This window comes from Aotus nancymaae, unplaced genomic scaffold (assembly GCF_030222135.1).
Source record: "Aotus nancymaae isolate 86718 unplaced genomic scaffold, 86718_ANA_hifiasm-v0.15.2.pri h1tg000051l, whole genome shotgun sequence".
Taxonomy (NCBI): Eukaryota; Metazoa; Chordata; class Mammalia; order Primates; family Aotidae; genus Aotus; species Aotus nancymaae.
Window position 1 is genome coordinate 3968862 of NW_026988465.1, and position 23423 is coordinate 3992284.

The following is a 23423-nucleotide window of genomic DNA, read 5'->3' on the forward strand; positions in this document are numbered from 1 at the left end:
AGGTCATAACAATGTTTATCCAAGAATAAAAGTGCTGTACGAAAAGGAGGTAACAATAAATGTGGGCTAAATTGAATTCTTATGAAGGTCTAAATTCAGCATTCTCCTACCTTTTGTTTCTTTCTTTAAATTTGATTTAATAATAGAAAGTAGGCAATAGCCCTGGACAGAAATTTACTAAGGAAGAAACACAAATGTCCAGTAATAATAATGTCAAAAAAATGTTCAGCTCTATTAGTGCTGAAAAAAAACCCGGTGAACATAAGGAGGACTAATGTTTATGTAACATTTATCTGACAATATTTGACTAACAAAAAATACTGTAAAATGATAATGCCTAGCTGCTGATGGGATGGTTAACTTTTTTGATGTAACTGGAAAACAACCTAAGAGCATGTATCAAACTCCTGAAAAATCTAATTCTTTCACCAAGCATTTCACTTTCAGGTGTTTACCACAGAGAAAATAATCACGGTTGCACAAAAATATAGCAATAAAGTAACTCTGTAGCATTATCTCCTATTAATTATCTTGTTATTAAGTATCCGTGTGTGAAGTGTTTAAATAAATTGTGGTCAACCCATACAGTAGAATACTATATAGTTATTAAAAGTCAAGTAATGGAAGAATTCTAAATGACCAATGGAAGTACTATAGTATCTTATAGCATATACAGTTGGTACACTATGATTGTGTGTGTGTGTGTGTGTGTGTGTGTGTGTGTGTGTACTGGAAGGATATTTCACAATATACAAATAACAGTGATTTCTAGGCATTGAGATTATGGGTGATTATTTTTCCTATCTCTCCAGTTTCCCTGCGCCACAGAGGAGGGTTAACCTGTATATCCCCAAATCCTTCAATTAGAATATACTACTTTGAGAATGAGAAGCAAAAAGAGAAAAAAAAAGGAACTGTGATCTACTTTCAGGGGAAGATGACACCCACACTCTGTTAACTTCCTGGGGCCAGACACCCTGGGAGGGAAGCCCCTCGCCCCTCCTTACTTTGCCCTGCCAGCTAAATCCAAAGGTCCAGTGGCCCAACCAGAAAAGTAAGTTTGTGGGGCTGTCCTCATCCTCTGAGTTTTGGCCATTCAGCCTAAAATACCTTGCTGAGTACCTATTGTGTGCTAGGCATGGGGCACGCAATAGTGAAGGGGGAAAGAGAGAAAGGAAGAGAAGGAAGGAAGGTGGGAAGAAGTTGGAGAGGAAGAAAACTTCCCTGGTATATTTGCAGGAGTCTGATGTTAATCAAATGACTGATTCTGAGACATACTGGGCAGAGGCAGGGTCATAGGGCTGTAGGAGCTGAGTTTAGGGGGAGCTGCCCAGCCCGGGCAGAGCATCTTTCTTCAGGAAGCAAGCACTGAGTTGAACTCTGAAGGATGTACAGGCATTATGGCAAGGAAGGGGTAAGGAAGAGCATTCCAGGACAGACACTAGAGATGCCAGGGCAGGGAAGCGCGGGCAGCGAGGCTGGAGCACCCACAGCCAGGGAGGCTGGACGGGGAAAGACCAAAGCATGAGAGGCCTCACAGACACATGCAGGGGCACCAAGAGGCATTGGCAGGGCATCCCTTAGCAGATGCACCTTCAGACAGGATAGCTCTGGGTGTAGACTGGAGAATGGATTTGAAAGTGGGCCATGGTGGATCCCAGGAGACCATGAAGAGTCACATTCAGGGTGGTGACACATGGGGTGAAATGAAGTAGTGTATTAGTCTGTTTCACCTGCAAATAAAGACATACCTGAGACTAGGTAATTTATACAGGAAAAAGCTTTAATGGACTCACAGTTACACATGGCTGGGGAAGCCTCACAGTCATGGCAGAAGGCAAGGAGGAGCAAGTCACGTCTTACATGGATGGGAGCAGACAAAGAGAAAGCTTGTGCAAGAAAAACTTCCCCTTATAAAACCACTTCTAGTGAGACTTATTTACTACCATGAGATTCGTATTATGAAATTTTCACTGTCACGAGAACAACACGGGAAAGACCTGCCCCATAATTCAATTACCTCCCACAACACGTGAAAATTTAAGATGAGACTTGGGTGGGGACACGGTCAAGACTTATCAAGTGGAAATACTATTTTTCAGTGACTTCACCTTTGACTCTTCGATGGGGAGTTTCCAATCTTACACTTCCAAATGGTAACAAAGATCAGGTGCAGTGACTGTGACTCACCCCTATAGTCCCAGCTACTTGAGAGGTTGAGCCAGGGTGTGGGGGGATTGCTTGAAGCCAGGAATTCAAGACCAACCTGGGCAAGACAGCAAGACCTTGTCTCTTGAAAATAAACAATTAGCCATGCATGGTGGTTTGTGCCTTTAGTGCCATACTTGGGAGGCTGAGGCAGGAGGATCACTTGAGCCCAGGAGTCCCAAGTTACAATGAGCTATGATCGCACCACTGCACTCCAGCCTGGACTACAGAGTCAGACTCCATCTCTAAAATGAACAAACAAACAATAACAAAAAAACAAAACAAAACAAAACAAAAAAACAGTAACAAAAGAGAGACCAGCTTTTTGGGTAAGAAGTGACAGCTCAGGACCAGGGACTTCATGATATAAATTCCAGGTGAGCAGAGGTCACAGCCAATGAAGCACCGTTTTGTCTGGAAAGTACAAAGTGCTTCCCCTCCCACCCTCTGAACCCCTGCTTTGTTCATTAATAACCTTACAATTGAAGCCCACATATCCAAGTTTCAAAGGAAAAGCAGAGAGTTCAATTTGTGACTATGAAGCAGCGTGCTGTGAAATCATCTGACCCTTTGTTTCATCTGTGTGCAGTGGAGACGAGAAAGGCACCACTCATCAGGTTCCTCCAGGAGCCATCTGCCAAGCCCCTCTCTTCTGAACGGAGTCGTGTTTTCCATGGCTATTTTACATTTCTAAAGAGAAGCTATTATGTATCACACAGGTTCATCCACTGTGGAGGATCTGGCCCCGGCTGAGTCTGCACACTAGATCACAAAGAAGTTTTGAGCTTTAAGGCACCTCCAGATATCTAGTTTCCTCTAAAAATAAAAACATTAATAAAAAAGTTTCCATTTATTGATTATTACTGACTTTTCTGTAAGTAAAATAACCTACATTAAGGGAATATAACTTATGTGACCTACCAGTACCACAGAGTAGAAACGAGATTCAGCCCAGGCCTATCTGACCACAAAGCCCGTTCCCTTTGAGCTCCCTCCCCTCGGCCTTTCCCCTCTCTCTCCATCTGACAGAGACAGAAACTTGGATCAGACCTGCTTCTTGAAGCTACGTGGTCCAAGTCCCATCAGTTTCCAAGTGCTTGGGGGTCATTTGTGGGATACCACTACAGTGGAAGATAAGAAAACCATCAGACGTAGTAGGAAAGAGGCCATTTTCTCAGAGGCCAAGAATTTAAGACAGGAGCTTCACTGTCTGAACTTCAGTGGCCCTACTGTGTGTGTGATCCTGGATGCATCACTAACTATGCCTTAGTTTCCTCATCAGGAGAATGAGAGTCATCACACAACAGGCCCAGAATTCCTGCCCTGAAATCCTTGGGTACAGGTGTGTTTTATAAATCAGAATTTCTTTATTTCAGAAAGGTAATAGAGTTTGCATTTTATAACACCCCTAACGGAGTCTGGTACAATGCCCATTAACCACAAGTCAATCACATTAATAGTATGCAGTGAAACGAAGTAAAATACGCCCAGGTGAGATACATTAAAACTATAAATAGTCTCAGCCAGGCGCGGTGGCTCAAGCCTGTAATCCCAGCACTTTGGGAGGCCGAGGCGGGTGGATCACGAGGTCAAGAGATCGAGACCATCCTGGTCAATATGGTGAAACCCCGTCTCTACCAAAAATACAAAAAATTAGCTGGGCACGGTGGCGCGTGCCCGTAATCCCAGCTACTCAGGAGGCTGAGGCAGGAGAATTGCCTGAACCCAGGAGGCGGAGGTTGCGGTGAGCCGAGATCGCGCCACTGCACTCCAGCCTGGGTAACAAGAGCGAAACTCTGTCTCAAAAAAAAAAAAAAAAAAAAAAAAAAAAACTATAAATAGTCTCATCAGTTTAGATAAAATTTTTCCACCAGAATAACTACTTTAATAAAAAAAACTTCCCCATCTGTTGACTTCGAAGACTTTCGGATTTACTTCAGAGTTGCAGAGCCAGGGGATGGGTAGGGAGGTTGGACAAGGAGTGGAGACAGAGCTGTGTTTGCCTTGTAAGGCTGCTGTGAGGATGAAATGAATCAGGGAATACACGGAAAGCACTTTGAAGAATGCCTGAGACATAACAGAACATCAGTGCATTTCAGATATTCTTATTCATTCCAAAAAAGGAAAGAAAACACAGGCTACTTCAAAGGCTATTATTTGTATGTCAAAATTACTGCTGGGGATGTTTACTACTTAAGGGAATTAGAAGACCAATTCAGAAGAATTCTGAAATAGACCTCATCAGACCTCTTCAGAAGAATTCTGGGTGGATCTGTGAGCCACTGCCAAGAGAGAGAACTCAAGAAAATCCCTGAGGGTCTGATCCAGAGAATAAGTAAGTTATTTTATTCCAAATACTACCTGCCAGTCCAGAAAAACAGGCTCTCCAATAATTTGGTTTAAATGTGACAAGTGCAAATCCCATAATGGCAGCTGGAAGTTCTGGAATTCGACAGAACTGGAGTGACACACTGAAGCCAGAGCCTGGGGTCTTTTCTAAAACAGCAAATGAGGACCCCTTCTTGATAGCATGTAAAAAAAACTCTTTGCATTCTTCATCCCATTTTTGGCTCCCTCCCCAGTGTCTTTCCTTCAGCTTACTGAAATAACTTCAATCTTATCAAGATGAGATCTTGAGAGCATTCTCAATTTGAAGAGCAGAGTCGTAGCTACCGGTTGCTAATTCGTCCCATGCTGCAGAGGATTTTCATACAATGGACATCAGTCCTTTCATGCTAGAGCTCCCCTCTCTGCAGCTCAGAGCAATTTCTTCTACCTTAATCAGATGCTGCAATGCGTTGCTCTTTTCATCACTGGAAAATTGATCAAACTGATCTATAAGTGCTCACCTCTTTCCTGGCCCGGCGTACGTGTTCCTCACACCAACAAAAATCATTTCTGTTTGTAGTTTGCCACAGTCTATGCAGACTTATTTGAAAACCAACTACTTTGCATAGTATGTCCTCAGAATAATGAAATATTAATAATATTAATAATGGGACAACAAGGAAATGAGGAACGGATAGTGTCCCAGAGAGGCCTGCCACACTTTGCCCATTGGAGCAAACAGTTATTGGTAACCCTGATGAGTTACCAGTCTGGAGCAAATTAAAGAAAAACAGTTTATTGTTGTATACACAATGAGCAGCCAGCTGAAAATATTTCAGAGAGCTTACTCCAATTTTCCATGTGAAACCCAAGAAGCTTTTCAAAAAGCAAAGTCTCTCCTCTTTTGTTAAACAATTGTACTAAAAATGTTATTGTCTGTCTTTTCCCACTAGAAGGTAATCTCCATGAGAACAGGAACTTTGTTTTGCTGTATTCTTGGTGCTGGGAACTGTAGCTGGCATTTTGGAGGTGCTTAATAAATATTTGTTGGATAAATGAGTGGGAGAATCTGAAGCAAGTAGACAGATGAATTTTTCCTAGTTGTGTAGAAAGCATACAGTTGGTTTCTATATGTTTCTATCAAATATATACACAGAATATATGACATCAGGAGCCCAAGGGACTTTGAAAGCACCTCACACTTTCTGTGGGGTGAGTCTTCCAGAAATCTGAGAGGTCATGAGAAAGACTCTACTGAAAAGCTTAGTACCAATTCTACAAAATATTTGTGTAGACTGTATAACAAAGGGTTTGAAACTCGCTAAAGAGTAAAACCTCAGCAGTCAGCCAAGGGGTCTGTGAAACAGTGTTACACAGGAAGTACCATGGTTTCCTGACTTCTACACAGGAGGGGAGCAGTTTTCAGGTTGCACTCAGTCTAGAACAGCAGTCCCCAACCTTTTTGGCACCAGAGATTAGTTTCGTAGAAGACAACTTTTCCACGGATAGGAGGGTGGATGGTGGGTGGTTTCAGGATGATTCAAGTGCATTACATTTATTGTACAATTTATTTCTATTATTATTACATTATAATATATAATGAAATAATTATACAACTCACCATAATACAGAATGAATGGGAGGCCTGAGCTTGTTTTCCTGCAACTAGACGGTCCCATCTAGGGGTGATGGGAGACAGTGACAGATCATCAGGCGTTAGATTCTCATAAGGAGTGTGCAACCTAGATCTCTCGCATGTGCAGTTCACAATAGGGTTTGCTTTCTCATGAGAATCTAATGCTGCTGCTGATCTGACAGGAGGAGTGACAGGAGGCAGAGCTCAGGTGGTAATGTGAGCAATGGGGAGAGGCTATAAATACAGATGAATCTTCACTCACCCGCCACTCACTCCCTGCTGTGCCACCCAGTTCCTAAGAGGCCATGGACTGGTATTGGTCTGTGGCCCAGGGGTTGGGGACCCCTAATCTAGAAGAAAAAAGCAGGATGTGATCAAGCCTGCCTCTTCCCACTGCAGTGTGGCAGAAGCTGAGACAGGACACAGAGGAGAAAGCAAAGAGACAGTGCTATGCAAAGTGAAATTTTTGCCGAATATAATAAATATCTGAGGGAAGTTAGAAGAGAGAAGCCGTAGTCGAATACAAATGATGAGGAAGGCACATTTGCCACTGGAGACAGAGTGCTACATCATCACTGTGTAGCATCAAAGAATAGTTAGGACTATCTGCCATCTACTGGCACGTGTAATGTAGATTATATTGGTCCTAATCCCCTTCCGTGTCCAAGGGAAGTGGGATGCCCACCCAGATATTGAATCACTTTCCCAAGGGGGACGTATTCCCACAGCCCTCACCTCCATTACACACCACACTGATGCAAGCATGAAGCTCTGGCCTTTTCTCCTGTGTGTGTGCACACACACACATATAGAGCATTTCTGGCCATGTAAGTCTCCTCAAAACTTTTGTGGGTCACAGAGTGGAGAGGGTCATCACATTGCACACTGCACAGTAAGCAAGGCAGAATCTGTTCCTAAGGGACCTTTGCTTGTCCCACCTGCTGGAAGGCTGCTTCCCTCCATTCCACACCAGCCATTGACCTGCTTACCCCTCCTCTCCCCTCCTCTCCTCCTCTTCTTCCTCTTTTCCCTCCACTCCTTTCTTTTTTCTCCCCTCACTCCCTGGAGTGTTGTATTTTCTCTTGTGGTCCAGCCTCACCCTTACTTACTTACATACATAGCTGGTTTCCTGCCCCCAGAGTCTCATTTTTGATTCTTTAAGTCTCTCCTCAAGCATACATTTTCTCCTTAAGAACAGCTTTAGAGATGGTCATCTTGATAAAAGTATTTTTACTCTGCAAGAAAAGAAAGGCATCATGCCCAAGAAGACTTCTATAAAAGGAAAGCGAGGCAGAGTACAATGGCTCACGTCTGTAATCCCAGCACTTTTGGAGGCCAAGGATCAGTAGATCACCTGAGGTCAGGAGTTTAAGACTAGCCTGGCCAACATGACAAAACCCTGTCTCTACTAAAAATACAAAAATTACTCGGACATGGTGGTACATGCCTGTAATCCCAGCTACTTGGGAGACTGAGTCAGGAGAATCACTTGAACCCAGGAGGCGGAGGTTGCAGTGAGCCCAAATCATGCTACTGCACTGTAGCCTGGGCAGCAGAGCAAGACTTCATCTCATAAAATAAAATAAAAATAAAAATGTAGATATGCAGGAGAGCAGCATGAGGCATGGAAGAAGAGCAGGATTGTCCAGAAACTAGAAATCTGAATGTGACCAGAGCACAGCTTCTTCAGCTACAGCTTGCTAAGAGATTAGAAGTCAGCATCAAAGCCTGGCAGTATATTTGGTTACCATTACATAGACATAACCATATTTTAAATAACTATCATAAACCGATTCTAACTTTATTCTATAGTTAGGGAACAGGACATTCTCAAAGAACACTTTGATGTCTTTATAAAGGTTCTAATTAAAGAACTCTTCAAGACATCTTTATAGGTTGATTTCTGAACTAGATAGGCCATAACTAACGATTTCAGTCGAATCCCATTTTCAGTAGGCAGAACGAGTAAGTAGAATTCCTTCGAGAAAGTGGCTTACTCTTTTATCTTATATGGGTGTGTTATATATGTGTTATACAAAATGCCATCTGCCATAAAAACAAAACATTTCATTAGGAAGATTTTTTTAATTGTACATTCTGCAAAAGGCCAAATTCTGTAAGCTAAACCAGAGGTCCTCAGAGTGTGGCCCCAGATCAGCAGCTCCGGTATCACCTGGGAACATGTTAGAAACACAGGTTCTCAGGCCTCACCAGATACACAGAAGCAGAAACTCTGGGGTGGGGCTCAGCAATCTGTGTATTAACAAGCCCCTCAGCCCTGAAGACCACTCTAGCCTGAAGACCACTGTCCTAGGGTCACCATGCCCACGAGGTTCCTGATTTGTCCGTATTGAATATTTCTTACCTTTTTTTTTTTTTTAACATAGTCTGGAGTGCAGCGGTGCAATCTCTGCTTACTGCAACCTCCCCCTCCCAGGTTCAAGTGACTCTCCTGCCTCAGCCTCCCGAATAGCTGGGACTACAGGCACACGCCACCACACCCAGATAATTTTTGTATTTTTAGTAGGGATGATGTTTCACCATGTTGGTCAGGATGGTCTCAATCTCCTGACCTCTTGATCCACCCACCTTGGCCTCTTAAAGTGCTGAGATTACAGGCGTGAGCCACTGCACCCAGTCCATACTGAATATTTCTAAATGCTAGTGCAATCCCTGAATTATGATTCCTTTCATTTCTAGGTCTTTTGATTCTCAAAAATCTGTAGCCCTGTTTTCAGATAACACGGTTTCTGCGATAAAGCCAACGTTTGTGTCCACACCCAAATTCATATATTGAAATCCTAAGCCTCAAGGTGATGGTATTAGGAGGACCTCATTTTGGGAGCTGCAGATATGGTCTCTGGAGATACAGGGAAGAAGGAGAACAGAAGTCTTAGCTTTGAAGAGAAAGTGCGATGACCCCACTAACAACCAAAACCATTAAACCAACCTCATTAAGGGTGGCTCCACCTCCCCAACCTTCCTGCTTTTTCTACCAAGCCAAACCCAGAAATAGAACACAGCTCACTCCTCAGGGCTATTGCCTCTGCCTCATCTCCAGAGACCACATCTGCAGCTCCCAAAACGAGATCTGTTCTGCAGGGAGACAGTTCACTGCTGGAATCCCAACCCTAACAAACAGCAGAGCCAAAGCCAGAGGAGAGGAAAGTGAGAATAAGGCCAAAGCGTCACTCCAGATTCCAAATGTCATTCTGCAGCCCTCATGCTATCAACCGCTGCCTGCTGGCTCCCGCCCGGTCCCTGGTCCATACACAGCCTGCATCAGGAGCCTACAGAGACACGGGGGCTGGAGATGGGAAACAGATGGTGGCCTGTGCTTCGTCTTTCCCAAGTTTACAACTTCACCTGGGGGTGGAGGCTGTTCTGAGGGTCCCCGAGAGGTAAGTTCATGCATCGTTACTGACCCTTTCCCTGTGAAAGCGGGAAGTCAACACGCACGCTACCCCAGACCAGAACAGCCTCATCTGTAGATTCAAGGTCCTGGGGGAACAGTATTCAAATGCCTCTGCTCACTGCCTTTTACGTCTGATTGTGGTTCCCAGGGAGCTTAAAATTTGAGAAGTGAAACTGAACATGCCACTGCCTTCGTGAGGGTAAAGGAAGAACCTTTACGGCCTTTTTATTGGCCGGTTATTTTCCTGTGTGGTTCATACCAGCCCTTACCATGAAGGGTTTCACAGCCGCTCTCCTCCTCTGGACTCTGATTTCTCCCAGCTGCCGTGGAGGCGGCGGAGGGGGAGCCTGGCCCACACACACGGCCTGCAGTGACAGCGGCTTGGAAGTGCTCTACCAGAGTTGCGGTAAGACCTCGCAGTACAGCCACGTGTGTGAGGGGAAAGTAAGGTCCACAGATGCCAGCCGCTAGTGCTCGGTTGGGGTGGGTGAGGGGAGAGGGGACGAGCAGCTGAACACTTTCTCCACCTGCAGCAGGTCTGGGAGGGCCACGGGGAGCCTTTGGGAGAAGAGGGGTGGGGCCAGGAGCAGAAGAGAGAATGGCAGAGCGACAAAGACTACAAGAAAGAGAAACTGAATCTAAATATAGCAATTTACTAACACCAGAGAACCCAAAAAAGAACAAAATGATCAGTGAGTCTACCAAATCATCTAATCTCACCAGCTGAAAATTAGGAAAAGAAGCTTCCAGTAGGCCCTTCACCAACACTGTGCACCTGGGCTGTCTTTCCACGTGATGTCCTTTGCAAGTGGAGTGAAAAGGTGACTTCTGCCCAAAGAGAAGTTCCCGTCCCTCTCCGGATACTCTCGGAGCTTCTGGGACAGCAGCAGCTCTCATGAATTCAGCAAACACTTCACGTGCACCTACCGGTGCCAGGGTTTCTCAGTGCTAGAGACAATAAAAGTGCATAAGCCAGGCCTGTCACCTCAGCGGACCAACCCAAATGCCAACAGATAAACTGCAATTCAGTAAAGAGAATGCAGTGAACTGCGGTAAGAAGTGTCAGAACCAACCAATCAGGCTGTGTCTAAGTCAGCTAGGGCTGCCATAGCAAAGTACCACAGACTGGGGACTTAAATAACACAGATTTATTTCCTCACAGCTCTGGAAGCTGGACTGGTTTCTCCCGAGGCATCTCTCCTTTGCTTGTAGGTGGCATCTTCTCTATGTCTCCTCACGTGGTCTTCCCTCTGTGCACATCTGTGTCCTCATCTCTTCTTTTTATACAGACACAGTGATATGAGATTAGGGCCTAGCTTCATGGCCTCAGTTTAGCTTAATCAGCTCTTTAAAGATCCTATCTCCAGCAAGGCACGGTGGCTCACACCTGTAATCCCAGCACTTTGGGAGGCTGAGGCAGGTGGATCACTTGAGGTCAGGAGTTCGAGACCAGCCTGACCAGCATGGTGAAACCCCATCTCTACTAAAAATACAAAATTAGACGGATGTGTTGGCGCACACCTATAATCCCAACAACTTGAGAGGCTGAGGCAGGAGAATCGCTTGAACCCGGGAGGCGGAGGTTGCAGTGAGCCAGGAACGTGACATTTCACTCCAGCCTGGGTAACAAGAGTGAAACTCCGTCTCAAAAAAAAAAAAAAAAAAAAGACTCTACTTTCACATACAGTCTCATTCTAAGGTACTGCAGTCCCCCTAGTCTGCTAGGAATATGTTCCAAGACTCCCAGTGGGTACCTGAAATCATAGATCATTCTGGATCCTACATAGCCTATGTTTTTTTGAATCCAATAAATGAGACAGCTACTAAGTGATGGACAGGCAGGCGGTAGAGACAACGTGGATTCTCTAGAAAATTCACGTTCCTGGCGGGTTGGAGCTGGACAGCACAAGACTTCATCATGCTATTCAGAAGGATGCTCAATGTAAACTTATGAATTATTTCTGGAATTTTCTATTTAATATTTTTGGCCTGAAGTTGGCTGAGAGTAACTGAAACCTTGGAAAGTGAAATCTAGGATAAGGGGGCACTACTGTACTGGGGGTTGGGACATCAACACATAAATTTGAGGGGATGCAATTCATCCCAGACAGGGCTCCCAAGTGGGGAGCAACTCAGGAGCCCAGCCTCAGGATCACATCTGCTGTTAGAGGGACTGGCTTGTGCAAACACATGGCATTGTGATATCTGTCACTTTGGAGGGAGGTGGGGGCAAAATGATATTTGAACTGCAGGAAGTGGGAAAGAGAAGTTGATTAAGCATCTGAATTGGCCCCACTCTAAGCTGGGGAGTGACAAGGATGCAGTGCTTGAGCAAGTAGCTGATCCTACAACTGCCACCCAAAGAGCTGCCCAGAGAGGTCCAGATGGTCACTCTGGTCAGCAGGACCATTTGCTCAATTTGGCCTTACTCTTTTAAAAAGAAGGGACATTGAAGTGCACAAAAAAAAATTAAAAATAAGTAAAAGAGAATGAATGGCTGGATGCTGGAAGTGCTGATCTTGTCACTGTCAGTTTTCCCATGAGGTCAGGACCACTAGTATCCCATTCATTTTAGTGTAGGATGAGAAGCAGGATGTGATATGAGGACTGGTCAAGATTGGTTTTTCCAGTTCATCCTTGCATAAAAGGTTGCCATGGCTGATCTGTCTCCCAGACTCACCCTCTGCCTGCAGCCAGGCTGGCGCATCCTTTCAAGTTACTGGCAAGAGGACTGGGCACGTCAGGGAAAGAGCAAGGACACATCACCTGCCCGTCTGAGGATGATTCTTTCCTCTGTAGGTAAAGTTGCTCCATGGAGTCAGTGAACGTCCTAGCCAAGCCCTGCTCCAGGCACTCAGAATAAGGGATAGAAGAGAGGTAGTTTCACCCAAGTGTAGTGGGAGGCTCAGACAATTAAGAAACAAGGTAAATGCTTTGTGTGAAGGGCTGTAGTGAAGGCGGGTATTGTGTACCAGGGGATATGGTAGTCAGAAGATGGTGAGGTTGGCATCTGAATCTGCTGGGGAAGGAGTCACCAAGCCTAAGTTGAAGCTTAAAGACTGATGAAAATAGTAATGATAACACCTCATGTTGGTGGAGGCCACCATGCTAAGTGGTTTGCACACATCATTCTTATCTTGCTGATGTGCAAACTGAGGGATAGAGATGTTATTAATAGGTAACTTTTCCAAGACCACACAGCTAATAATGGCAGAATTACATCCCCAGGGTCGCAGAGAAGGTAAGGCATCGAGGAACTATTTTTAGAATTAAAACAAATTGATCCTCAGCCTGCCTGACTCCAGATCCCATGGTCGGGAACTCCCTGAAGTCTAGAGTTTCATCAGCAGGCAAAGCGGAGTAAAGGAGGGGTGAGGGGAGAAGAAGTTTGGCAGAGAGAACGACATGCGTGAAGGCCGGGAGATGGGACCAGGCTTAGGGTTCAGGGAACTGCAGAAGAGCTGAAGACACAAAGGGCTGAAAGAGGAAGCGGGAGATACGAGCAGGACCCCAGATAAGGGTGGGCCGTGTCCCTTTGGCCAGGAGGAAACTGCATTTTGTAAAGATCCTTGGGCAGTAAACAGGAGTGTAGATTTTGAATTGGAAGCTATTTGAGGCTAAAAATATGGTTTTCTACAGGCAGAGCAATAATTCAGAAAGAAACACTAAGGCCTGAGTTGGCACCATTTCCGCAGTCTTGATAACCTTGAGGAGAAAGGAAACTTCACCAGCAGTTACTGGGCTTTGAATACAAACTAGGAAGTAAGCATAATTTTCTGAAAAAGCGGAAGTCCTGGCCTGGCCAACCACCAGTGACACAGGAAAGAAAAGAGCCACTGTCTTTACTAGAGCAAAAGGAGAATGAACACCGTCAGGGGCCTTGGGTTTGCTAAATCACAAGTCTCAAGGTTACAGAAGCCCAGGGACCCCACCCCATGCACACGCCACAAACACCCACCAATGTATTTATTTATGTGCTACCTCTAGCATATTCACAAAGATGTGAGGAGATGACAGAAATACTTGTGATTGGAAGGAGAAACAGGCAGCAGTGGGAGAAGCAGGGTGAGGGGAAGCATGAGGGAAAGTGCTATGGACTGAATGTGTGTGTCCCCTGAAGATTCATGTTAAACTCTAATCCCAATATGACGGTATTAGGAGGTGGGGGCTTTAGGAGGTGATTAGGTCATGAGGGTGGAGTCTTCATAAATGCCATTAGTGCCCTTAAAAGAAGAAGCCAGAGATCACCCTCTCTTTTCACCACATGACACAATGAGAAGGTGGCTGTCTGTAAACCAGGAAGCAAGCCCTCACCTAGAACTTGCCCCTGGTGGCTCTCTGATCTCAAACTTCCAGCCTCCAGGACTCCAAGAAATCAACGTTGGCTGTTTAAGTCCCTCAGTCTATATAATTTGTTAAACCTACCTGAGCTGGCTAAGGGGAAATCATAAAAGACGGGACAGGTTAGGACACATGTAACAGATGAGGCAGCAAGACATGTAAGCGCTTAGGATCTGGAGTCAGCAAAGCTCATTCGAATCTTGGGGCAACGTTCTAGATCTCACGTTGTTGTTGGTAAGGAGGGTGTATTAGTTTCCTGTTGCTGCTGTAACAAGTTTCTACTTGGTAGCTGAAAACAACACATGTATTCACTCATAGTTCTGTGGTCAGAGTCCAAAATCAATTTCACTGGGTGAAAGTTTTGGCAGGGCCTGGGCCTTGCTCCCTTAGAAGCTTTGGGGGAGAATCCATTTCTTTTCTTTTCCAGCTTGTATAGCTGCATTTCTCGGCCTGGGGCTTCTTCCTCCATCTTCAAAGCTGGCAGTGTAGCATCTTGCTTCCTTCTGTCATCACATGGCCTTCCTGTTCTGTTTCAAAGCTTCCTCTGCCTCCTTCCTCTAAGAACCCTCGTGATTAGGATCATCTCCCGAAGTTAAGATCCTTAATCACATCTGCAAAGTCTCTTTTGCCACGTAAGATAACATTCACAGGTTCCAGGGGTTAAGATGAAGACATCTTTGGGGACCATTATTTAGCCTAATATCATGGTGAGAATATATTACCTGCCCCACAGGGCTGTGCGAGGATTATGTGAGAAGGACTACATGAAAAGTGCTTACCACATACTATGACCTCAATACATCTGTGCTGCTGATGACTTTGTAAGGTGTTTTACAACTGATGGAGGTATAATAGACTCTGATCTTCCTTGAAGCCAAATCAAACAAGGAAATGACATTGTTTCTGAAATAAAATTAGTTTTTAAGATGCTCAGCTTTTCCTGATATAGGGATGAGTGATGAGGGGAATTTCTCCCCAGAGTAGATGACATCCTGGACAGTATCTCTACTGAGATGCCATGGTGACTCACACCTGCTGTTTCTTATGATGCCCCTTGGTCCAGATCAAGAGTCCAGAATACATTCTGCAAAGGGCCAAGGCAGAATCCTCCATGAATACAGCAATCACAAGTCAGGCTTCTTTGAGGGAGAAGGTTAGATTGTGTATAGGAATGGATAAGCTGCATGTCCTGTGGCCAATCCTCCATAAATATCATTGTTGCTGTTGTTTTTGTTACTGGATTTTTGTAAGAGTCAGATAGCAGAGTTCTGGGTTGTATGTTTTTGGCAAGAGCCCAGTGTTGTAATTTCACATGCTTTGACATCAACCAGGTAGAGGAGAACCTGTGACACATGCTTAAAGGACTTATGTGCCCCTTTGGTTTCCCTGATACTCACAGGCTACCTGAACATAGGAGTGGTTCCTAGAAGTCGTGTAAGGCAGACGCTTGAGAACGGGAGCCAGACCCCACTCAGCGCCTGTTTGTGTATGGCTTGTGAGTTAGGGATGGTCTTTACATTTTTAATGTTAAAGAATTCAAAAGAAGAATAATATTCATGACACATGGAAATCTGAATTCAGATTTCTGTGTCCATAATAAAGTTTTATTTGACACAACTGCACCCATTTTTTTAGGTGTTGTTTATGCTACTCTTGTGTTACAGTGGCAAGGTAGTGCAACAGTGACCACATGGCAAGAGTCCACAGAGCCTGACATATTAATCATCTGGAACTTTATAGAAAGGCTTGCCAATCCCTGGTCAAAAGTAGGAAGGAATCTCTTAAGTGAGTCACCAGACCAGAACCTCAAGTTCCAGGCCTTCCAGATGATTCTGGCCATAGAGAGCCTGCATGGACAAGTGAACTCAATGGCAAACCCACCACGATTGCAAGGAATTTATAAGATCTCTTTCAGAGACTCGCCATTGTCATAATAACCTCTCCTTTCTGTATGCCATTTTAAAATTTATGAAGTCTTTCCATTGACAGAGCTTCATTAAATCCTTACAGAGGCAGATAGCATGTTTATCTCCATTTTCTCAATATAGAAACTGAAGCGTACACACATTAAGCATTTTAATAAAATCGTATACCTGAGCAATGATGCAAAGCTGTATGTCCTTACTGCATGCTCAGTGACATAGAGCTATGTTATAAAATTCTAGTAGGGAGTAAGCCATGCCATCATATCCCAGAAATACAGGGTGAGCCCAGGGAGAAGGTACAGCTCAAAAGATAAGTCTTCAGGTCAAAAAGTGAAAAACCCAAGCAGTCTGTGGACTGGTGAAAAAAAAAAAAAAAAAGGAGGATGGGGAGGAAGAGGAGATCAGGAAGAAAGGGAGGAGGTGAGGGAGAAGGAAAGAGAAGGAGGAGAGAAAGAGGGGAAGGAGGAGAAAGAAGAGGAAGGGAAAAGGCAGTGGGAGGAGGGAGGAGAAGGAGAAGGAGGGAAGGGGAGGAGGAGGAGTAAGAAGAGGTGGGGAAGGAAAGAGGAGAAAAAGAGGGAGGTGGAAGAGAAAGAGGAGGAGAGGAAGGAGAAGGATGAGAGGAGAAGGAAGACGAGAGGGGAGAAGAGAAGGAGGAAAAGAAGATAAAGGGGAGAAGGAAGAGGAGGGGAGAAGGGGGACGTGGAAAAAGAAGAGAGGGAGAGGAGAGGAGGGAGAGATGCCTCTGCTGATGGAAGAATTGTTTCCCTCCTGCCCCACCCCACCCCAGCCCCCTCCTCTCTACACACATCCAGAGCTGGGCCAATTTGGCTCTTCCCAAGTATCCCTCAGGAACATATGCCGCCTCATAGGAGAAGGAGCCCCACTACATCTCCATTTTTCAGCCATGGGTACCAAGTTCTTGTCTGTTTCAAGGTGGTGTCTAGAAATGACATCTTCCAAACTAAAAGAAGTAAATGCAGGGCCATTCTCTTATCGTTAAGAACAGCATATTTTATAGTCAGAGCCCTACCACTCAGTAGGAATGGTAATTTCCTGGGGAAGTCCTAATTCCCCCCACCCAACCGTTCCTCTGTAGGGTAGATGGTGAGCGGGGAGGGGAGGGAGTCCTATTCAGTAGTGTGTGGAGGGCTGTGGGTGGTCCCTGTGGGACCTGGCAGCCCCCTGGAAGTTTCCGGGGTCAGGTTACCATGGCATCTGGTCCCCAGGCTTCACACTTGCAATCAGCACCTGCTCTCCTTCCCTTAAAGGCCATCAGCCTTTAAGTCCATCTCTGCCTAAATAGGCCTCCCATGTTGCTGATGTTTGCTACAGGGCAGGTGCTTTAGCTGACCTCCAAAAAGCCTCTTCATAACAAAGTCTAAATCAAGTCACATGTGCCTGAATCATCCATCAAATTGGCCAAACAGGACAATTATCAGAATTCAAGAATGTAAAACATCTCCATACAGAATAGAGGGTAAGATGCAAACAGCCTCGGCATGTAGCAGAAACAACAGGGTGTATTGATAAAATGTTCACAGAAAACATTTTAAAAGCTTCCCTGGGAGAAAATGGATGGAGGTAATTCTACTTTCCTCAGAAGCTAATAATTCTGAAGGAAATGGAGCATAAAACAAGCAAGCACGAATCAACAGCATCAAAAAAAGAAACGAAAAAGTCACAGTCCATTTAGCCACTTAGCAGTACTTTCAAATACCGTACACAGACAGCAGTTTCTCTCTTTATTTATTTTCCCAGATTAACAGGAATATAAAATCATAATTAAGGAAAAATAGACAAATAGAGAGACAAAGATGCAATTTCAAAGGGATGACTCTGGGTGCGCAGGATCGAACAGCTAGCTGCCTTGAGCAGGGCAAGGCCTTTTGGCCCAAATTTAAAGACAGGAAGTTGATAAAGAAACACAAGAATATCCACATTGCGGTGCAGATTTTTTAAATGCTAGATGAAAGTGAACAGTGCCAGAAGGGAAGCAAACCACGTAGGTGTGTTCCTGCGACCACGCCACTGGGATCCTCCGGGTTTCCATTGGTGGGAACTTTTCACAACCCAACCTCCAAGCCGGAGTTAATTCTCCCAAGGACTTTCTAAACAAGATGCTAAGTAACTTAGTGAATAGGGACCTAGAGAGGGAAAAAAGCCAAGAGTCTGTGGTTCTAAAGAGACCTCTTCTGCAGTCAGGAAACGTTTTCCCAAACACTGTTCACCGCTATTTTCATCCTCAGGCAAAATCTCAATGGGCAGCCCTGCTCATGCTTTGGGAGGAGGATCTTTGGAGAGGTAGAGATGGGAAGCGCTGTCCTCCAGCCCAGCAGCTATTTTTGTAGAAACTACAGCGTAGCCAACACATTCCTAAAGCAGCAGCGATTGTGCGGGAGGGGGAGTGTGAAGACCAGAGCAGTTTCTTTTTTCTCCAGAGCAAGAGGAAAGCGAAGGTGGAAGAGACCATTCCCAGCTCAAGTAGTGCAGTCAGAGCTCCTGGCAGATCCGACGGCACCAGGTGCCCCACGAGGCAGGAGCTCCAGGTGGACAAAAGTCGTCGATCCTAATTAGAGCAGTCAGAAGGCACAGAATGGGAGCTGGGCTGAGGATGGCGTATATAGAGAGAGGCAGGTGCTCCCTCCAAAACCGAAACAAGAAGGCCGGGCTTTCACTGAAATAAAAGGGTGACCCATCTGCCACCTGTGTACCATTTAGGCTGGTGTTCCTTCCTTTTCTGGGATGCCATGTTAGGTAATATCCTATGCCCCTGATCCACTAGCTTTGACTGGGGTTCTAGAGTCACCAAATGGGCAGCAGCAGAAGTCTGCTGGATTCTGTCGGGAAACCAGCATTTGATCTCCAGCTGTGAGATAAGTGCACAGTGGGTAGTGTGCAGGTCAGCATCCACTAGCCCCCGCATGGGACCCAGGAAGGCATCACTGTGTGTCCCTTCTTAAAATTCCAAGACAGCTCCTCCTCCAGTGCTCCCTGCCCTCAGAGTGGAAGTGAGTGGTAACCAACCCAGTGGCCAAGAAGAAGGAGAAAATCCCCTGCCCAGAAATCTCCACTGACCTTTCCAAGCACAATTTACAGCCTAACGTTCACACAGGCTGCCTGATCAGCCAGAATGTCCTTCCAAGGGCTCTCGTATTTGAAACCTGACATCTTCCCTTCTGGCCAGTGGAGGCTACACCAGCCTCAGTAGGAAATCAAAATAGAATTATCAGGATTTTTTTTTTTTTTTTTGCCTCCTAACCATTAGAATCCTTCCCCATAGCAGGGATCTTTCTAATTCAGAGGGCTTCTCTGTATGTTTTAGTGCTCAATTTAGTCTTCTTATATTGTAATTTTAAAATATCCTTCAAACAATTCAACACTACTTACACAACTAATAAGTCAAAAATTTGTAAATTTAACAAATTAATTTTTGCAGACATATGTACACCGGCCACAAATTTGTCTTAAACATCTAATCGAATATAGCAGATTTTTTTTAAATTTGCTTTATAAATTTCAAAAGCAGAAAAAGCACACACAAATTATCACAAGCTTATTCAACTCATTATTCTTTTTCTTAATCTCATTTCAAAATATTGATACTCTGAGTTTACATTGATCTCTTTGTTATCTTTGGACTGACGTTTATTTTTACCTATCCTGTTATACTTTCCCAAGATTACAGTAATATTTATCTCAGTATTTTTCTGGATGTCTAATATAATCCGGACCGGAAATAAAGACTATCACTTCAGACGATCTAAGGATGCAGGTTTTGACTTACCAACCAATTGATTCTGGTGGCCAGTCTACAAGTTGAGCTCTCTTTCCGTAAACTTTACCTATTGCATGCTTAAGACCATTTATGCCTCTTCTGCCCTGCTGTTTTTCTCGTGACATGCTCTTTAGGTTGTGCGGGGTCAGTGTCTTGTAACTCATTGTACACTTATTGTATATTGATCTCGTCTGCAGATGTCATTGGAAACTTACGCCTGCCCTGGAGGCCTCCACATATCATTAGAGAGGTGATTTATAGTAGATTATGGTCTTTGTCTGCATGGCCGAGGTTAATCCTTACAATACTCAGCTAGTTCATCGTCTTAGAACATGACACTGAACTGTCTTTCCATTTGTATATTCTGTGTGATCACTGGTGCTGATTTGACTGTTGCCTGATATTCTGCCTAATTTTTATATGGGACCACTTGAGCTGATCAGTCCTGTTCCATTTTTCCCAAGACTATCTGGCTCATTCACAACTCTTTGTCCTTACTCCTACTTGCTTACAAAGATAGAAGAAACTGCATAGTTGTCTCTGATCTATCCATATGGATGGAAATGCTTGGAATCTCCAAATAACTAAGAATGAGGCTCCTTGCTCATCTAGTGCTTGGGACGTGACCCAATTTCCTTCTCATCTTTGTTATCACCCAGACCTGCCTGCTACGTAATTCTTAAAGACAGAATCACGAGAGATGAGGTCTTCAGAAGCTCAAAACAGCAGGCGCTGTTTTCCTATTTCTAGCAACTGCCTGGTATTGTTAATGGTGTTGGCCCCAACCAGGATAGAATAGGACACTTGATCACCTTCCCTTAACCTACCCTCTACCATGCCATCAGTATAGTCACAGAGGACTTTGGTCTTTTTGGTCAGTTCTTAGTGGTTACAGATAAGAGGGAAGCATACCCCAGTGTGAGGTGAGACACTGGAGTGTTCATCAATCTGAATGTCAGCTTGATGTTTCCTGTGAGGCTGAGTGATTGGTTTGTAACAGTCTGCCTTGGGACGGCTCATAAAACATTGGGTTGCAGGAAGCTGTCACACGACGACCTATTTCTCCACAAGCCTGGTGTTCTGCAGGCACAGAGAGAGGTCAGCATTCTGCCAGTCCCTGCCCACAGGCAGACGGGGTTCCCTTATAGGACTGGAAAATGTTCAGGCAAGATAGAGCTTCAGTGCTTCAAGCCAAGTGCCTCCTTGTTTAGAAAAGGAACATCTGAGCCAGAAAAGCAACATGTCCTAACCATGGTCACAAAGCCAGCCAGCCAGCAGCAGAGCCCAAGAACACAGCACCGTCCCAGGCAAGCTCTGCTTCTTATTCAAGCATAAAAACCATCACGTGAAGCAAACTTACCCAATGTCAGGTGAAAGATGCCACATAAACCAAGACCAGACCCCTCCTGCACACCCATATCCCCAAAGCACAAAGGACCCTCTCTCTAGGCAGCCTTCCTCTTAGGGCAATCTCCCCACATCCTGTTTTGCCTAAGACCCTACAAAATAAGGACTTTTGAATATGCAAGAGACCACCGGGGGCTCCTTTATAATATTGAGAGGATAAGCAATTCCATAAATGTGCTATTATTGTAAACTTTACATAGAAATGACATTTTTATAGGGCAGCGAAAGTGAGAGCTTGTTTAGAGTGTGCTAGGAGCCTCATTAAGGACTCCAGCAACCTTTAGTAAACACATAACCATGACAGGGGATGCCTGATGAAAATACAGCAGGTCGACTGGGCACGGTGGCTCAGGCCCGTAATCCCAGCACTTTGGGAAGCCAAGGCAGGCAGTTCACTTGAGGTCAGGAGTTCGAGATCAGCCTGGCCAATATGGTGAAACCCTGTCTTTACTAAAAATACAAAAAATTATCCAGGCATGATGGTGGATGCCTGTAATCCCAGCTACTCAGGAGGCTGAGGCAGGGGAATCACTTGAACCTGGGAGGTAGAGGTTGCAGTGAGTGAGATTACACCATTGCACTACAGCTTGGGAGACAGAGCAAGACTCCATCTAAAAAAAAAAAGGAAAAAGAAAAGAAAATATAGCCAGTCACTTGGGGCCCTAACACCCAGAGCTTGATGCCAGAGCCTGCTTCTTCTGGTCTTTTCTCCATATGTAGAAAAGCTTGCTGCATACAACCAACTTTGTCCATCAGATAAACAAAATCCTTCCACTTCTCTCCACTGGGATCATCTGCCATGGGTCTGGATCAGCGGATGGAGGATATTCCTAGAGGGAAGTATTAGAAGCCTCAAGTCTCCAGAGAATAAATTCTAGAGGGCATGACAGATAGCTGTCACTGTTTAATGACATTACAGCCTAATCTTAGAAGCAACATCCCAATGTTTTTGCATCGTTCTACTGCTTAGAAGCAAGTCACTGGGCTACTCCAGGAGAGGGGATTGCACAGGGCACTAGGAGGGGATCTCTGGCGCCGTATTGGAGGCTGCCTAATGCAGAATGGCAGATAACAATAACACACGGAGGAGGGGCTGGTGACTGTACGTATAGCATCTCACGTCCTTGACCTGGTCTTTTTCAGGGAAGAGAGTAAAGACAATGTTTATTTATGCAAGATGGAAAAGTTCTAGAAATATGGGGCCCAACAATGTGAATATACTAGAGACTTCCAAACTGTACACTTGAAAATGGTTATGATGGTAAATTCAATGTCACATGTGTTTTGCCACAATAAAAACAAACAAACAAATAAATACATAACATACTTTAAATGCCACGGTTTTTAAAATAGGTAGAAAAAAACCAAAGTTTATTTTTAAGATTTATTAAGATATTAAAATTCATGTTAAAATTTCAAAGGTAAATACTACAAGACTAGAAATATAGTATATAATTTCCAAACTATAAATAAAACAAAACAAAAGAAAAAATAAAACATTCCAATTAATCCAAACTAATGCTGGAAAGAAGGGAGGAAAGGCATAAAGAAAGAAAACCCAAAACAGGATAAAATAATTATTAAAATATCAGATGCTTGGCTGGGCACAGTGGCTCACACCTGTAGTTCCAGCACTTTGAGAGACCGAGGCAGGTGGATCACCTGAGGTCAGGAGTTCAAGACCAGCCTGGCCAACATGGCAAAACCTCATCTCTACCAAAAATGCAAAAATTAGCCTGGCATGGTGGTGCATGCCTGCAATCGCAGCTACTTAAGAGACTGAGGCAGGAGAATCACTTGAACCTGCCAGGCAGAGGTTGCAGTAAGCCAAGATAGTGCCACTGCACTCCAGCTACCAAAGCGAGACTCCAACTCAAAAAAAAAAAAAAAAATCAGAAGCCTTAATAAATATGAATGGACTATATTAACCTGATTTTAAAAAACAAAGAATGACAGATTGCATTTTAAAAGTTGACTATCTACTCTTTAAAGAGATACACCTAAAACATAGACCTACAGTGAACAATTCATTTAATGGTGAAACGTTGGAAACATTTCCTTTAAAATCAAGAGTAAGACAATATGCCCATCACCACCACTTGTATTCAACATTGTACTGAAGGACCTCACCAGTGTAGTAAGACAAGAAAAAGAAAATGTTTAAGGATTTGAAAGAAGGAAACAAAAGTGTTACTATGTGTATACAATATGACTGTCTACACAGAAAAACCTAATCTACAAATTACCGGAACTAATGAAAATTGAATTAGCAATTCATTTGGGGATTAATTTACTACACTATTCCAAGAAATAGCTAGCATGCATCGCTTTAATTAATTCATTTTCACGAAGGTAGAGTATATCATTATATGTATCGACTACTATTGT

The 23423-nt window shown here is 44.3% G+C and overlaps 1 protein-coding gene across 1 annotated transcript in view; it reads left to right on the forward strand.

The window, feature by feature from the left end:
* Nucleotides 1-9797: 9797 nt before the first annotated feature.
* Nucleotides 9798-23423, forward strand: part of LY86 (lymphocyte antigen 86) — a 57912-nt gene continuing 44286 nt past the window's right edge. The window contains exon 1 of the mRNA XM_012440309.2: nucleotides 9798-9993. Within this exon, the coding sequence (XP_012295732.2) occupies nucleotides 9858-9993 (136 nt within the window). The 5' untranslated portion in view covers nucleotides 9798-9857. The remainder of the gene's footprint in view (nucleotides 9994-23423) is intronic.